The sequence below is a fragment of the Ranitomeya variabilis genome, chromosome 3 (genome assembly GCF_051348905.1).
Source record: "Ranitomeya variabilis isolate aRanVar5 chromosome 3, aRanVar5.hap1, whole genome shotgun sequence".
Taxonomy (NCBI): Eukaryota; Metazoa; Chordata; class Amphibia; order Anura; family Dendrobatidae; genus Ranitomeya; species Ranitomeya variabilis.
The window spans coordinates 484306592-484325426 of record NC_135234.1 but is presented as its reverse complement, the minus strand read 5'-3'; the positions used below and the strand labels follow the sequence as shown (position 1 = coordinate 484325426).

The 18835-nt window shown below is 40.4% G+C and overlaps 1 protein-coding gene across 1 annotated transcript in view; it reads right to left on the bottom strand.

Annotated features, from left to right (window-relative positions):
• The window catches only part of IMPG2 (interphotoreceptor matrix proteoglycan 2), a 129355-nt gene that overhangs the window by 5778 nt on the left and 104742 nt on the right, over window positions 1-18835 (bottom strand). The window contains exons 15-20 of the mRNA XM_077299206.1: window positions 18471-18690; window positions 17581-17791; window positions 15730-15918; window positions 9631-9835; window positions 8503-8582; window positions 7516-7592 (exon numbers count right to left, since the gene is read on the bottom strand). Of these exons, the coding sequence (XP_077155321.1) occupies window positions 7556-7592; window positions 8503-8582; window positions 9631-9835; window positions 15730-15918; window positions 17581-17791; window positions 18471-18690 (942 nt within the window). The 3' untranslated portion in view covers window positions 7516-7555. The remainder of the gene's footprint in view (window positions 1-7515; window positions 7593-8502; window positions 8583-9630; window positions 9836-15729; window positions 15919-17580; window positions 17792-18470; window positions 18691-18835) is intronic.

Below are 18835 nucleotides of genomic sequence, written 5' to 3'. Positions count from 1 at the left end.
TCGTCTCTGTGACGAAGCAGGATCAATACAGGATATACGACAAGAATCTGGAGAAGCTGTGGAGAAATATGCTGCCAGACTAACTATGCAGTTTGAAGATTTGGGTTATTCAACCCATGTGAAGACGCAGGCAGCCTTGTTGGTCCGTGCTTTTATTGATGGTCTGGAAGATCCACTGAAGGATAAGGTCATGAAGCTTCGTCCCGAATTACCTGATGGTCCCCTAAAACAGGCCCTTACTGTTGTGAAGAGTTATCAGAAAATGCTTCAAAGGGAAGAGAAAGAAGCAGAAAAAGAAGCAGCAAAGGAAGCAGAGAAGGAAGCGCAGAAGGACAAAGGAAAGAAGAAACCAGCCATGTATATGGCAGAGGCCTCAGAAGTACCTGTTATGGTGTATCAGGCTCAGGATCGGTACAGACACCCATCTACAGGACCAAGAAGGTCACAAAGCCGACACTACAGGGACAGACCAGATCGTGATGACCAAGGAAGACCTCTATGTTGGGAGTGTGGCAGTCTTAATCATATGAGAAGTGATTGTCCCCACAGGGGGTACCCTCAGAGACCTCCTCCTCCTCCACACTCATGAAGTTCAGGCCAACCGGTGCCCACTTTTCCCGCCACCTGTACTTCTTCATCTTGCGGTACAGTGACCCTGGAAGTGGACAGCCAACCTCTCAAGTTCTTAGTGGACACTGGGGCGGCCACCTCTGTTATCTCTTCATCTCAGCTGCCTCCTACGATTTCCCTGTCTTCAGATTTCCTCACGTGTATTGGAGTTGAAGGCCAACAAACCTCATCACCACTCACTGTTCCTGTCTCAGCTGGCCCTTTCTCTGGTGTCTTTGCCAAATTTCTGGTGTCTGAAACCTGCCCTGTCAACCTTCTAGGAGCTGACCTCCTTCAAAGGCTTCATGCTACCATCACCTTCGGTGATCAAGGGATGGAACTGCAGTTACAGGACCCTGCCTCACAACAAGGTGCTGAAGATCGTTGTGTCCTTAAAGCTTTCCCTCTGATGATGATGACTCTGCAAACGACACCTTCCCCGGATTTGCCCAATGTACCTACCGCTCTGTGGTCAACTGGACCTGAAGATGTGGGTCTGCTCAAAGTGCCTCCAGTAAAAGTACACCTCAAACCTGGGCATCCGTACCCCAGACTACCTCAGTATCCACTTAAGGCTGCCCAAGAGCAGAGCCTTGGAGTTCAGATTACCTCCCTCCTGCGTTCTGGAGTGCTAATCAGATGTGTTTCACCCTGCAACACGCCCCTGTTTCCGGTAAAGAAAAAGACAGCTCCTGGAGACCCTCCAAAATACAGACTCGTACAGGACCTCAGAGCAGTCAATTCAGCCACCATCTTGGAAACTCCTGTGGTACCCAACCCCAACACCTTGCTTTCCCAAGTGCCTACTTCAGCAACACTCTTCACCGTCATTGACCTGGCTAATGCTTTCTTCAGTGTCCCGCTTCATGAAGACTCACAGTTCTTATTTGCCTTCACGTTTCAAGGATCTCAGCTGACCTGGACCAGGACACCTCAAGGTGCCCAGAACTCCCCTAACCAGTTCACACATGCTATGAAGATGACCCTGGATCCGTGGGTGTTACAGAATCTTCATGTCACGCTTCTCCAGTATGTTGATGACCTACTCCTCTGTGGAACTGAAGAGAATCTGTTTGCTGCTTCTGAGTCCTTACTCCTCTTCCTCCACTCTGCTAACTGCAAAGTCTCAAAGGCCAAGGTCCAGTGGTGCAAAGAGAAAGTTGTCTTCCTCGGACACTGCATCTCTCAAGGCTCGAGACACCTCACCGAGGACAGAAAACATGCCATCGAGGACATCCCTTATCCGAAGACGTACTCTGCTATGCAGTCTTTCCTAGGACTCATTACCTACTGCAGACAGTGGATTCCAGATGCTTCAAGACTCATGCAACCCTTGTATGACTGTCTTAAAACTGGAGGACCAGATTGGGAACATGCTGAAAATCCGTATATCTATGCTCAGCAAAAGGACTGTTTTGAGACTCTCAAGGAAGCTGTTGTCAGTGCCCCTGCTCTGGGTCTCCCTGACTACACTCAGCCGTTCCACCTCTTTGTTTCAGAGTCTGAAGGATATGCCTCTGGTGTGCTAGCACAGAAACATGTTGATCGTTTCCGTCCTCTGGCCTACTACTCAGCCAGACTAGACCCTGTGGCCAGAACTGCTCCATCCTGTCTCAAGGCTGTACATGCGGCCCATGTTCTCCTGGACAAGTCTGCTGACATAGCCCTTGGTCATGACTTGGTCATTCAAGCTGGCCATGATCTCTCTGCCGTTCTTCAACAAACATCTCCTAAGCATCCGACGAGCCAAAGACATCTCAGGCTTCAGTGCTCTCTACTTCTGCCTTCCAACATCACTTTCCAGAAATGTACTACGATCAACCCAGCCACTTTGCTTCCACATTCTAGGGGGGAGTTACCTGAATGGTATAAGGACTTACCAGACTGGAGATCACCTGGTGACCCACATGATTGTGTAAAAGCACTGGAGCAAGAAATTTCTGCACCACAGAATGTGGTAACTCAGGAACTCATCAACCCTGATTTGCAACTATGGACTGATGGATCCCGATTTGCAGACTCTTATGGCAAGTTCCACACTGGATATGCTGTCACCACTGACACAGAAGTCCTTCTGGCTGAAGCTCTACCACCTCACCTGTCAGCTCAGGAAGCCGAACTTGTGGCCCTACAACAAGCATGTTATCTAGCAGAAGGGAAAACGGCCAATGTCTACACTGACTCAAGATACGGCTATGGAATCTGTCACGATTTCGGATTCCTATGGAAATCCCGAGGGTTCATTACGGCTACAGGAACCCCTGTTAAACATGCACTAAGGATTAAAGCCCTGATGAAGGCACTGGAGCTCCCCGCACAGATTGCGGTGATCAAGGTCAAAGCTCATGGGAAAGTCAACTCGAAGGAAACTAGAGGAAACCATTTAGCAGATCAAGCTGCCAAAGCTGCTGCCATAAAGAATGTCTCAGCAAAGTGGGAAGAAGAAGAAACAGCACCAGAAAAACCCTGTTGGGAAGACACTGCTACACCCGTGATGCCTGTGCTTACCAGAGCACAAACAAAGGAACAAGCAACCAAAGAAGCTACCCGAGCCGAAGAAGAACGAGACTTTGAGAAGTCTGAAGCCCGAAGAAAGAAGAAGAAGTTGATAGAAGACATGGAAATGGAATACCCTGCCACCGGATCTGGCTGGAAGCCAGCTCGACCACCTGAAGAAAGATTGTGGGAAGAACAAAAGTTGACTTCTAGAGAAGAAAAGAAACAGTGGGAAGCTGCAGGAGCCATTCATGGGAATCGTAGTTCGGCCGGACAATACGAATTTCCTAGACTCTATAAGGTGGATGGGAAACCCTGTCTACCCAAAAGAATGTATCCAGCCGTTGCAGCATGGGCTCATGGATCAACTCATCGAGGAAAGAACCAAGCACTAGCCTGTATCAAGAAGCTCTACTGGGCCCCAGGAATCTCTACCACTGTCACCGCTTACTCAAGAGCCTGCCCAGTCTGTGCCATCTGTAACCCAACAGCCACCGCCAAGGTTCCACTTCAGCATCTTGCCAAACCAGATTACCCTTGGCAGAGAATCCAGGTTGATCATATTCAAATGCCCAAGTCAGGAAAGTATGAGTACGTCCTAGTGGCTGTGGATATGTTCTCAGGATGGCCTGAAGCCTACCCAGTGACCAATATGACTGCCAAAACTACAGCTAAGAAGCTCATCACTGAAACTTCGTGCAGATTTGGAATACCCGAAGTCGTTGAATCAGATCAAGGCCCAGCCTTCACTGCCAATGTCTACGAGGAATTGTGGCACATGTTAGGGACAGATTTGGGTCTACACACCCCTTATCACCCCTCCAGTTCAGCCAAAGTTGAGAGAATGAACTCCACAATTAAGACACAGTTGCTTAAAATGAGCCAGGACCACCCACTCCCATGGCCAGATTTGCTCCCTGTGGTCTTATACCATATCAGACACACCCCACAGGGAAAACACGGCTTGACTCCCTTTGAGATTCTTTTCGGTGCTCCACCTAAAATAGGAGATATTAGGCCTCAAGAGTTGTCTGAGACAAATGATAAAGTTGTACAATTTGTGATTGCATTGTCTAAGGAACTGTCTAACACCCATTCTACAGTTTCTGCTTCTCTTCCAGAATCCACAGGTGACGTGGTCCATGACTTTGTGCCTGGAGACCTGGTGTATGTGAAAAAGTTTGTGCGCAGAGATTGTCTCCAGCCAAGATTTGAAGGACCCCACACGGTGATCCTGGTCACCCCCACTGCAGTAAAACTTGAAGGAAAGAGCACCTGGATTCACGCTTCACACTGCAAAAGAGACCGAACCAGTGTTTAGTCACAGAAGTGACTGAAGGGAAATGTTGCTGTTTTTGACCTTGGGACTGGGGGCCATCCTCGCCCCTACCTCTTCGGCCCCTGTTGTAAATAAGAATTCTGGCCCCACTATTCTCTGGGTAAATCTGACAGCCCCGGTGAATATCTGGCGATTTGATTTCTGTGATGTAGTCAAGTGCCTTGAGACTGAACGGATAGTAGAGGGAACTATCCAGTTTTATATGTGTGTTACCAGACAATACAACAATAATTGTCATTATTGGACAGATGCTGCCTGGAGTACAGGGAAAGATTGGGGATATAAACCTAGCGAAGCCATGTTCCCTAAGGATAGGACGGGTAGGAGTCTTCGTGAGAGAATGCATCTAACAGCCCTTCTGCAACCACTTAGGGGCTGTAAATGGGGTAAAAGTTGTCACCCCCTCCTCCTGAATCTGGAGAATGCCCAATCTGCTGATCTGCAGACGTTCGTATTGGGAAGGAATTATAATTATGTATTTAGTGCTGGACCCCATGCGTATTTAGGCCATATACAGCTCCAGGATATTAGCTTCAGACCAACCAAGGCCCCTGTTACCAGTATACCTAAAACAGGCCCAAGTGAGCGTTTGCAAAGTGTAGTTAATGAAGTGATCCCCATTCCAGGTCTCAGGTGGCAAGAGGTTTTCTCCATAGAAACACAAACAGCCCCAAGGAAAAACCTATGGTTAGAATGGGTGAGATACAATGTAAAAGTCCAGAACATCTCTGTAGGATGTATTGCTTGTGCTGCTGCGAATACGCATCTATACACACATGCATTGCTTTTCCCTGATGACAACTTCACTGCCTGTGTTATGAATCTGTTGAAAGGTTTGAAGCCCACTGATTGCCCAGACTATGTCCCATTAATTCATGAGAAACCCAAACTAAAGGTCCCAGGAGAAGTAATCGTATTAGCTGACAATTATACCTGCTACAATTCCCATAACACTACAGGTACACCAGTAGGGATCTTCGAGACAGGTTTCTGCAGGGAGAACAGTTCTTTAGATACTGACTTGCTAATTAAACATACACATTATATGTACGACATTTATTGGTTATGTGGGGATGGTAAGCTCCGTCCTAGGTTGCCTAATGCCTGGATAGGCCAATGCACCCTTGTTAAACTAGCCATGCAGTTCAAGATTTTACCTTGGGATCCAAAGATACCTGATGAACCTACCAGAAAGAGGAGAAGTCTCGATCAGCTCCACATGAGTTATGAAGAAGATCCACTAGTATATATTGATGCCATTGGAGTGCCAAGGGGGGTACCTGACCAGTTTAAAGCCCAGAACCAGATCTATGCTGGCTTTGCTTCTATAATCCCACAGGTGCAGATTAATAAAAATGTTGAATGGATCAATTACATATATTACAGTGAACAAAGGTTTGTCAATTTTAGCCAAGATGCCTTCCAGGGTATAGTTGAAGAATTGGGCCCTAACACTAGAATGACTCTTCAAAACCGACTAGCCCTTGATATGATTTTAGCTGAGAAAGGAGGAGTCTGTGGGATGGTAGGAGAGGAGTGTTGTACCTATATCCCTCAGAACACTGGAGTGAATGGAAAAACCATGATAGCCCTTAAAAAGATAACTGGGTTAGCAGCAGAATTGAAAACTAATGCTGGAGTAGACACATCCTTCTTTTCCAGTTGGTTGGGTGGGCTCAAGGGATTCCTTCAACAAGCCTGTCTGGTACTGATTGCCCTCCTTGTAATTGGATCGATAATTCTCTGTTGTGTTATTCCCTTGTACAAAAAGGTCATTGTCAAAGCAACTCCGACTGGTACCTTCCTCAATCAAGAAGTAGACCCACCAGAGTACGATGGTACTGATCCAGGGGAAATCCCTAAGTATATTCCCCTCAAGAGAGTAGACAAAACCCCCCATTCTCAGATGATGCTAAGAGATTTAGTTTAGGGACAGTGGGAGAACTCCATGTGAGGTTAGTGAAGGGTTCAGCTGCCTGGAGGCCTCTCGCTAGGGGAGAGTTTCTGAGGTGTCTGGATGAAGAAATCCACCTCCCCTTTCCCCATCACATGGACAGTCTCGAAGGATCCTTCTTTAAGGGAAAAACTTAGTGTTTAGGGGGGATTGTCAAGGTGAAAATGTATTTTCTTATATACCTTTGTATTTTTATATAAATCTTTATACTCTTTTTGTACTGCTATACTTTTATACTGTGAAACAATAAGTTTTTCCTATCTGCTAGTTAATGCAAATGTAATTGTATTTAAAGATGGCCGCCAGAGTTCAGTTTCGTTTCTGGTTTGTGTCTGGAGGGATGAATCATTTCTTTGGAAACGAAACTAAAGGAATGATAAGAAGAGGAGGAATTCACCAGGAGATGTTCGACGAATCAGAGAGACTGAGCACTAGATGTATGCTGCTTAAACCCCACCCATTGCATTCCCTTTTTAGTACTATGTATTGAAGAATAAAGCACAGTTGCTGCTCAGCTCCTCACTGAGGTGAACGCAAGAGCATCAGCAAAGATTGAATCAGCTACGTGTCTGAATCATTTCTTTTTCCGGTACCAGAAGTTCTGCGCTCACATTACAATTTGGAATGACTGGTGAATGAGGATTAATTGTCGTTATTACGGCCCCGACAGTACCAGCCAATTAAAAACAATAAGTGCACTAGGAGAGAACACATTAAGTGGATAGGAACAGAAAGCTGAAAGAATACTAAGGGGTGCCATAAAAAATATGCAACGGCAATATCTAGACACATTTTTAAAATATCAATTTAAAACCTGATATACTATACTTTGTGTGATCTACAGAAGAAGCGATGTGAAATACTTAATGATATGACAAACCCTTCAATATTTCCCACATAAAAGGCATATGTAGACTTTATGGCCTCTCATTCGGGATCTAGAGCAAATTTGGTATTAGACTGATCCTAGGATATCTGCAGTGTATCCGGAAAGCTTAGGATTTGACAAATTCTGATTTTGATGTTATTTTGCGCACTGACTGTCATAAGATGTAAGTCTACATTTGTCCCAGAGAGCTCATACCAATAACTGTACTCAACAATACATAATTTCTACCTTTTATACTTCTTCACAAGGTAAAATGTAGGATAAAGAATTAGCTTGTTGAACTTGAACTTCTGACATCCACAGACCTGTCAAAAATGCAAAAATGATATTAACAATAAGACGTATTTGTAATATATACAGTTTTTTTTTATAGGAAAATCTTTTACTCTAACCCTATTTTACTACCCAGGAGTCTGCTATATGTATGTAATATTAGATTACTTCCAATGTACTATTTAGATTTTGTGTCTTCTATATCTGAAGCCTGTGACTTCCTACAATGGTCAAATTGGGTATATATGGGATTTTAATGCTGCAGATACAGGAGGACTATGAGGCTATGTTTACTCGTTGCATTTTTCCTGCCTATTTGGCTCTCTTAGCCATAAAAATCTGATTACAAAGAGCAGGTTTTGTAGAATTTTGCTGCATTTTTGCAGTGTTTTTATTGTCTCTTGTGCATGCTGATAAAGTTTAGTGCCCCTTTCCCCCCAAAAAACATGATGCAACTTCCTTAGGTTTCTGCAGCAAAGCCGCAGCAAAACCTGATACCTCCATTTTTTTTTTTTTTGCTGTGATTTTGCTGCTTTTTTGCACTTACTCATTGCTTTCGTTGGGTGAAAAACGCTGAAAGAAGTGACATACTGCAGTTTGCAAAAACGCAGCAGTTTTCCAACTCAGTCCAGAAAAAGAACAATGTGTATGCAGGAGATTTCTGAAATCTCATAGCTTTTGCTGATACTATAAAACACAACTTAAAATTTGCATAAAAAAGGGCAGCAAAAACGCAACGTGTGAACAGAGCCTGAGGGTGTAATGAGCATGAGGGGCTGGAATGACGGAGGATAAAATGAAGGAGGATGCATTATTTACTTATTTTATCACTAAGGGTAGTTGTGGGAAAATTTTGTGAGAAACCTCTTTAATAAAGATAATTTTTGAGTATTTGAGCATTAACTATAGAGATAATATGTTGTAAGAAGACATGTAACTTACATTTGGTGCTGCCTCACAAATTCAGCAAACTGTCGGTCTTTTGCATAAAGTTCTATTATTCGTATTCGATCTTGAATTTCCTAAAAAACACATTATAAAACAGAAAATGAGTCTTAAATGATAATAGTAGGATGCAGCTAATGAAGGCTAAGCTATAGCAGAGTCCAGCTGCCTCTCGGGTTTGGATAAGCCACATCGGGAGTTGACTACATGTCCACCTACCGTCATTAAAATCAGTGTAAGTTATGGAAACTGAGGAGGCCCAGACTGTATGTGGTCAGCGCTATAGGGATACTATATTGATTATTTATAGTAACTATAGATTTTTTTTTTACTACGAATGTAAAGAGTCATCTGCAGGTTGGTGAACTTCACTACTCATAAAAATAGACAATCAGATAACATACTATTCAATTACAGTATCTGAAGAGAAGCTATTCGATCCTATGGTGATCTGTGTACCTCTATGGTGATCTATGTACCTCTATGGAGATCTATATACCTCTATGGCGATTTATTTACCTATATTGAGATATATGTAACTCTATAGAGATCTATGTACCTCTATGGAGATCTATGTACCGCTACAGAGATCTGTGTACCTTCTATGGTGATCTATATACCTCTATGGTGATCTTTGTACCTCTATGGTGATCTATGTACCTCTATGGAAATCTATATACATGTATGGTGATCTATGTACCTCTATGGTGATCTATGTACCTCTATTGAGATCTATATACCTCTATGGTGATCTATGTACCTCTATGGTGATCTATGTACCTCTATGGAGATCTATGTAACTCTATAAAGATCTATGTACCTCTATGGAGATCTATGTACCTCTACAGAGATATGTGTACCTCTATAGTGATCTATGTACCTCTATGGTGATCTATGTACCTCTATGGAGATCTGTATACCTCTATGGTGATCTACAGTATGTACCTCTATGGTTATCTATGTACCTCTATGGAGATCTATGTAATTCTAAGGAGATCTATGTACCTCTATGGAGATCTATGTACCTTTATGAAGATCTATGTACCTCTACAGAGAGATGTGTAACTCTATGAAGATCTATGTACCTCTATGGAGATCTATGTACCTCTATGGAGATCTATGTACCTCTTTAGTGAGCTCACTGTTTTCATAAATGTGCCGGATCTCTTCACTACTGAAGTCTGCTGATGTTTCAGGACTTGTAGATGTGCTGGAAGATGGGAGCTGTGGATATCTCTTATAATAGTGACTGTAGCCCGTGATGTCACTTTCATACATTGGGTTGTATTTGACAGGATTTTCAATAGAGGACAGACTGTCACTTGGTCTCCTGTGGAATAGACAACATTGATCAAAATGTTTAACAAGAAAGTGAGATGAGCTAATGAAAATGGAACTGCTAGAATAAACTGCAAAACCAATATTGTCCAGTTCAAGACAATCAAAACGTATCCCTGTGATTGTACGCTTCAGTTCACCACTGTGTCTGCAGTAAAAACTAACCTTCATGAGAAGTCTATAAAGAATAAGCAACATTATTTAAGAGGAACTTTCACCAAATTTTACATATTGAACTGGACACACAATGTACTAGTGGCTGCAGAGAGAAATTACACAAGAACCACAAGACAGATTTCATCACCCCAGGTTTCATTTTAATCAGTATAATGGCTCCAACCTGACAATGCCTGTAGTATATTTAGCAAAATCCTACTGACAGGTTCACTTTAACAAAAGGTAACTGATCAAGTGCTAAATACTTGTTATTACATTTTGTATCTAGTTTAACATGGAAAATTTAGTCAATGTTCCTCAGCTCACAGTCTTTTTGCTGGTTTGGTCAGCCATTACCGACTACCCTTTAATGGGGTTGTCCAACACTTGAATATATGTTTTTTCCTAGGCATGAGTAATTTTAAACTAAAAGCAGATGACATACTTACCCTTCAGCATCCCTAGGGATCCTGAGCAAATGGCTTCAGAGGTCTGCAACTCATCTGGAAATGAACCTCAAAGAGTATATACCATGCCTAGATCCATGGCACTTCCAAACATTACATAAATAAGAAAAATAGATGGGAAGCTATATGACATGAAATTACATGAAAATTTTTATTGATACAATATTAAAAGATTCAACATAAAACCAGTTAGTGTGGGGACAGCAATATGCAAAAAAACAGCAAAAAAAAAGGTACACAAATCACAGGTGAATCATCACCTTTAAGAGTGGAGCTGTTATTTGAATCACAGTGAACATTAAATATTTATAAATTTGTGGAGCAATGAAGCTTCCAAAATGTTTTATATATCATACATAGTGAAGTAGTCAAAATATAACAAGCCCCATAACAGTGTTTGTAATATCCTTAGATATTGTCAATCCCTATAATAGTAACTGCCTTCACGTGATTCAGCCACAGAAAAAGTATGAAAAAGTTTTCAATTAGTGCCTAATTATGATGTATGCAGCAAAAAAATCCATAAAAAGGGGGCATGATAGTAAGGAACAGGGATAGGAAACCTTAAGGATGGAAGAAAAGATAGTAAGTACTGTACCACCCCTTTTTCCAAGGGAGTGTGCATGGTTGATGGCTCTTTCTAAGTGTACTTATATAGTGTTCATTACATTGGTGACAGCGGCTTGATTACCGCGCTTCCGTCTGCAACCTGCATGACGCTGCCAAGGGTCAACGTGACCCCCGGAGGGAGGTTCGGGCGTCACGTGACGCTGACCCTTGCCTGCGTCAAGCAGGTTTGCAGACGGAAGCGCTGTAATCAAGCCGCTGTATGGTATATAAAAAATTTTGGAAGCTTCATTGCTCCACAAATTTATAAATATTTAATTTTCACTTTAATTCTAATAACAGCTCCACTCTTAAAGGTGATGATTCACCTCTAATTTGTGTACCTTTTTTTGGCTGTTTACTTGCATATTGCTGTCCCCATACTAACTGGTTTTATGTTGAATCTTTTAATATTGTATCAATAATTAATTTTCATGTAATTTTATGGCATATAGCTTCCCGTCTAATCTGGAAACGAATCTCATAAGTTGTGAAGTTACCAGGTCCATAGCTACCTGTTCATTGGAGAAAGTTCCAATGATGCACTTCTAATGTCACCTGACTGCTACTGACAATCATAGGCTACAGCAGTCCTGTTAATTTCAGAATGGAAAACACATCACTTCTGGAGCCAGCAAAGACCTGCGATTGTTAACAGCTCACCTCGGAAAGTAGATTCTCTAAGCCTTAGGTCTGAGTGAGCAGCACATACCAGAGGTGATGATGCAGTGGAATGGGTCTTGATGGAAGACACAATAACATAGACCAGAAAAGCAATCTGTGCAGAATGGCAGATAAACAAGCACAGCACGTAGTAGCAGATGAAGCTGAGCCAGATATGCAGATAAAATAACTGCATGGGAAACCGGTATCTTCAATCAGAAATACAGTTAATCAAAGGAATAAATGTCTGTATTTACAATCTGGTTTCTTCCAGGAAAGAAGCAGAAAATAACAAGAATGAAAAATAAGTAAATTCTGTCTGGAATCTTCCTGCAGGGTAATGGCTAATGGAAGCAATGCATGCAAACTTGGACTTATAATAAAAAAAAATGGATAACTGCAAGATAGCACTGAAGTATAGCCAAACTGGAGATGTGTTACCTTGATTGCAGAGGTTAGGTGTGAACTGCACTGGGAACTATTCCAACTTGCTAACTGAGTGATAGGTGTAGACAACACCTTGTAAACTGGACTGAGCTTGAAGGTAATGCTGGTTATATCATGGAAGCCAAATTTAGCAGAAGAGAAGACAGATACCTGGCTGGAGCTGAGCCAAGTGAAGTAGAAGAAATTGTGAGACAACCATAAACAATACTACTTAATAGCCAAGTACTTAGCCCATGCATTAACTGGCCTTAAAAGGACGAGGATGATGATATTAGAGGAGGACGACAGGTTACCTAAGAAACTCGGTTTGAACCACTGCAAAGGGAGGCAGCCATAGGGTTAGGAAGCAAAACTCAGTGCTGGAGCCAGGATAGGTGAGTGACATGAGAGCCGCATGTGCTGAATACACAGAAGTGGTGCAGGATGAGTATGCCTCCATTTATTATATTAAATCATTTTCAAACTTAAAAAATGTATTTAAGTGTTGGACATCCCCTTTATGGTTAATAACTCTCACCCACAGTATTTTATCAAATATAACTGTTATTTGCCATAATTAATTTATTTTTTTTCATAGTCAGTTGCTGCCTCATGGGTCTAGTCTGTGACTATGTTATACTAATATGAGTAACAGAAGAAACATAGAAGACTGATGGTAGAAAAAGAACACATAGTCCATATAATCTACCCATTCATTTTAATTTTTATGTTACGTATGTTTTGTATACTGTATATGTATGCTTATTCCAGACATGTTTAATATCACTGACTGTTGATTTTCCAGCCACATATGTTAAAATTTTTACTAGGCATCTACTACTGTTTCAGTAAAATAATATTTTAGGAGACTGTTTCTCATCTTCCCCCAAACTAACTTCATGCTGTGCTCCTTCCATGAATATACAAATTTTTTTCTGTGGTTTTAAGAATTGTGGCCAAGAATAAGGAATGCTATAATATAAAAAAAAAAAATATTATTTACCAGTTGAATTCCCTGCCCATCTAGCACTGCCATAATTATTTCATTTATGTATATAAATTCCTACTTTTTCCCAAATTTCTTGAACTCCTAGAAAACTATTTTGAGGATAGCATGTGGCACTGGCTGTTTCTTAAAAGGCTATTGCAATAGAAATATATAAAGATGATTGCCTGGATTCAGTTCAATACACTTACATATGGACACACTCTTCTACATATACAGTACAGACCAAAAGTTTGGACACACCTTCTCATTTAAAGATTTTTCTGTACTTTGATGACTATGAAAATTGTAAATTCACACTGAAGGCATCAAAACTATGAATTAACACACGTGGAATTATACACTTAACAAAAAAGTGTGAAACAACTGAAAATATGTCTTATATTCTAGGTTCTTCAAAGTAGCCACCTTTTGCTTTGATGACTGCTTTGCACACTCTTGGCATTTTCTTGATGAGCTTCAAGAGGTAGTAACCGGAATTGGTCTTCCAACAATCTTGAAGGAGTTCCCAGAGATACTTAGCACTTGTTGGCCCTTTTGCCTTCACTCTGCGGTCCAGCTCACCCCAAACCATCTCGGTTGGGTTCAGGTCTGGTGACTGTGGAGGTCAGGTCATCTGGTGTAGCACCCCATCACTCTCCTTCTTGGTCAAATAGCCCTTACACAGCCTGGAGGTGTGTTTGGGGTCATTGTCCTGTTGAAAAATAAATGATGGTCCAACTAAACGCAAACCGGATTGAATAGCATGCCGCTGCAAGATGCTGTGGTAGCCATGCTGGTTCAGTATGCCTTCAATTTTTAATAAATCCACAACAGTGTCACCAGCAAAGCACACCCACCACCACACCTCCTCCATGCTTCACGGTGGGAACCAGGCATGTAGAGTCCATCCGTTCACCTTTTCTGCGTCGCACAAAGACACGGTGGTTGAAACCAAAGATCTCAAATTTGGACTCATCAGACCAAAGCACAGATTTCCACCGGTCTAATGTCCATTCCTTGTGTTCTTTAGCCCAAACAAGTCTCTTCTGCTTGTTGCCTGTCCTTAGCAGTGGTTTCCTAGCAGCTATTCTACCATGAAGGCCTGCTGCACAAAGTTTCCTCTTAACAGTTGTTGTAGAGATGTGTCTGCTGCTAGAACTCTGTGTGGCATTGACCTGGTCTCTAATCTGAGCCACTGTTAACCTGTGATTTCTGAGGCTGGTGACCCGGATAAACTTATCCTCAGAAGCAGAGGTGACTCTTGGTCTACCTTTCCTGGGGCGGTCCTCATGTGAGCCAGTTTCTTTGTAGCGCTTGATGGTTTTTGCAACTGCACTTGGGGACACTTTCAAAGTTTTCTCAATTTTTCAGACTGACTGACCTTCATTTCTTAAAGTAATGATGGCCACTCGTTTTTCTTTACTTAGCTGCTTTTTTCTTGCCATAATACAAATTCTAACCGTCTATTCAGTAGGACTATCAGCTGTGTATCCACCAGACTTCTGCACAACACAACTGATGGTCCCAACCCCATTTATAAGGCAAGAAATTCCACTTATTAAACCTGATAGGGCACACCTGTGAAGTGAAAACCATTTCCGGTAATTACCTCTTGAAGCTCATCAAGAGAATGCCAAGAGTGTGCAAAGCAGTCATCAAAGCAAAAGGTGGCTGCTTTGAAGAACCTACAATATAAGACATATTTTCAGCAGTTGTTTCACACTTTTTTGTTAAGTATATAATTCCACGTGTTAATTCATAGTTTTGATGCCTTCAGTGTGAATGTACAATTTTCATAGTCATGAAAATACAGAAAAATCTTTAAATGAGAAGGTGTGTCCAAACTTTTGGTCTGTACTGTATACATTAACTACATACTGTATATACTTATAAATGATTTACACACTTTATTTATGAAATATAAAATACTCTTTGTCTATAGACAGTGCTGTGCATTTATACTGTTTATATATATATATATATATATATATATTTATTTACACATATTTATATATATATGGTGTAAATGTACACTGAATATATATTGTACATAGAGCACACTCACTAAATAGACAATATATACACACATGCTAACTACAATCACACATGCATTATTGTAAGCATGTTCAGAAGAAAAGTTATTCCACAGGCACCTAGAAATTTTCATAGCAACTAATCAGACTGTCATACATGCAGATGTAAAACATTAAGTTTACATTCATATGTTAATTACTCATAATACTATGATAATGAAAAGATAACACCCAAAAACTGCAAGAGGGAAATCTACATAACGTGCTTGATGACACTTCTGATCTATTGATCCTGAAAAGAATGAGTTGTAACAACTCTATATTTAGATTTTTGGAGAACAGTATTTTGTGCATTTTATAAAGTATAATGGTGAACATTCTATTTTAAAGCCATTTATGGTGGGACACACATGGTGTAGTATATTTGATGTGTGGAGTATACGGTTTCTTTTTTTTTTTTTTTACTTGGACATGGAATGTAAATGCAGTATTGCCTACATATCTACAGAACCTGTGTTGGAAATTAAGAAAAACAAAATAATCTTACCCTCCAGACTCTTCTGAATCACCCTTTGAATTCTGTACTCTAAGTGTTCTTGCTAGGAAAAATATTATAGCTGATGCCACCAGAAGAAATCCAGCAACAGATGCAATGGCAATACCAACCACTAAGGGCTCTGAGACATATTCTTCACAGTGTTCTCCACGATACCACCAGTTTTCTCCTACTCGACACCTGAAGAAATACAAAAACAATTGCTCATTAGATACAATCACCATATTATTATGCAATTTGTATGTTTGATGATTCATTTTATTACTGAACAACTATAGTGCTGTCGGTCAATCCAAAATATTAATAAACTTAAAATCAAAATATTTAAGAAAGTATAAGTCAGGCTTTGTCTTTCTTTGGAGAATATCTATGTGTGCAGAATTATTGGGCAACTATTAGCGTGCAGACTTATTATGCAACTAAATGAGAAATGTAAATCTTCCCATCTCAAATGTTTACTTTCATCTGTTAAACTGAGAGTAATAATCAAACAACTAAAAATATACAAAAATACATTTCTGACATTTAAAAAATGTATCAGTGCCCCATGTATTCTTTTCAATAACCCTCATGAGTCTTACATCCATGAAGTCTATCAATTTCTTAATCTGTTTCCAGCCGACGTTTTGTGCATCACCAACTACAGCCTCCGAGACACTGTTCAGAGAGATATGCGGTTTTCCTGTTTTACAGTCTTGTTCATTCACTGTAAATCTCCACTTTAAGAAGGGCTGATAATTTCTCATAAGGTTTAGATCAGATGAGGAAGGGGCAATGTCATTATTCTTTCATCTTTAAGGCCTTTAGTGGCTTGCCAAGCAGTGGAGTACTTCGATGCATGTAATGGAGAATTGCCCATAACAAAAAATCAAGGTTTTCTTGAAAGATGTAGACTTTTCCTGTTACACTGCTTGAAGAAAGTGTCTTCTATCTGGCATTAGGTTTGGGAGTCAATTTTGAGTCCATCTTTAACCCAAAATGGTCCAACTAGCTAATCATTAATAATACCAACCTATAGCAATACCCGACGACCAACTTGCTGGTGTCTGAGTTGAAATGGAGTTTTGTATACGTTGCTGATTCAGCTATGGGCCCGTCCATTTGGTCCTTCAAGAATCACTGTCATCTCATAAGTCCATAAAATCTTTTGAAAAATCTGTCTTCAGATATTTATTGACCCAGTCACTTCAACTTGTATGTCTTGTTCAGAGGTGATTGGGTTTCAGCCTTCCTTACCTTGGCCATGTCTCTAAGCACTGAACACCTTGTACTTTGGGGCACTCCAGGGAGGTTGCAGTTCTGGAATATGGCAGCACTGGAGGATAATGGATTCCTGGTCGCTTTACGTTTGATTCTTCTCAACTCTTTGGCAGATATATGCGTCCTTTTTCTTAACAACTTTTTTTGCAACCCTGTTGACTATTTGCAACAAAACCAGATGGTTCTGTCATCACACCCTAACACCTCAGCAATTTCAAGAGTGCTGAATCCACCTGTAAGACTTTTAACAATTTTTGAATTTTCAAAGTCAGTTAAATCTCTTTTTTGGCCCATTTTGCCAAATACAAGCTGCATAATTATTCTGCATATCTGGATATGATATCTTTAGGCTGCACCCTCCCTCATTACACAAATACACACCACCTGATCTGCTTCAATCAATAAGCATTCAAGATTATACAGATTGGCAAATTTGCATAAAAATTATATGGATAAAATACTTGCCTAATAATTGCTCACTCAGCGTACATACTATGCATACATCTAACTTCAACAAAGATAATGTGATACTACATACAAAAAAAGTAAAAAAAATATAATGTGTTCAATAGATGTACATACCTGCATATTGCTCCTTGTCCAGGAATAATGTCACATTTACCATCATTCATACAGAAATCTATTTCCAGATCGCACATGCTTTGGCATGGCAAACCATCAACGCTGACATATCCAGGGTTACAGACACATTCTCCTTCACCACTCCACTTGTTTATAAGACATTCAGAATACTCATTGCATGCTTGAAATTTACAAGGGTCAGCTACGTCTCCTGATTATGAAGAGGGAAAGAAATCATGTATGTGTTATAATAGGAAAACGCATTGATCAGATTACATGAAAACTGAAATGATTATAGTAATCTGATAAAGAAGAGTCTACTAAACAAAATGAAGATCAAGTAACATTGTGTAAAGGGGGTTAGCAGTCTTATATCAATGATGCTTGAATAAATCAATGAATTCTTCCTTACGGCTTGAACATCTCACAAGGAATGGATAGAATGTATAGAATGTAACCAGTGTAGACAAACCTCTGCGAGATTTCACAGCATTTCCCATTTGTTTACTGCATGCAGGTTAAATGTTGTATATCAGTCTAGAGTCCAGACTCATTATCCCACAGACGATTGCCTAGACGGGATATACCAGTATTCCTATATCAGCCAAAAAATTTGTTCTACATAAGAATGCAAAAAAATGTGTTTCCACTTGCTAACACCAAACCGACACCTTGAAAATTGTGGGAAATGGCATTGCACGAAATCTGAAAATTTGCAGGACTCTAAATTTTACAATTTTAATGGGTTTTTCTGGTTTCAATGTGTACATTGTAAATGATTTTCTATATTTTTGTTTAATTTCCAACATTAATATCTCACGAATTACGAAGATACATGGGTCCATTTTTGTTATTTGGCAAAATATAAGTCAAAGCCTTTAATTGAGTACCTGATTCAACATCCAAGGAATACTTATCAATTGCTAGGTTCATGGTTTGGTAAGCAGTGTTACAGAAGTCTTCAAGAATGATGTACACGGCATTTGTTACATTTCTTGGAACAGGTTTTGCAAATTTCATTCTGCTATTTACAATGATGCTACCATTCCGAAAATTCAATATTTCAAGGTTTTGAAATCCAGTCAAATTGGACTGCAGATAGGGAACCAACTGAAAGAAAAATAGGATGACAAAAGTAATCTGTGCAAAGTGTACTTGTATGGTTCCAGACAATAGTTTTATTTCATTTATTGTTCTAGTAAGGAAATATAATAAATATGTTATTTCAGATGCAGTTAGATTATAGTCAATCATT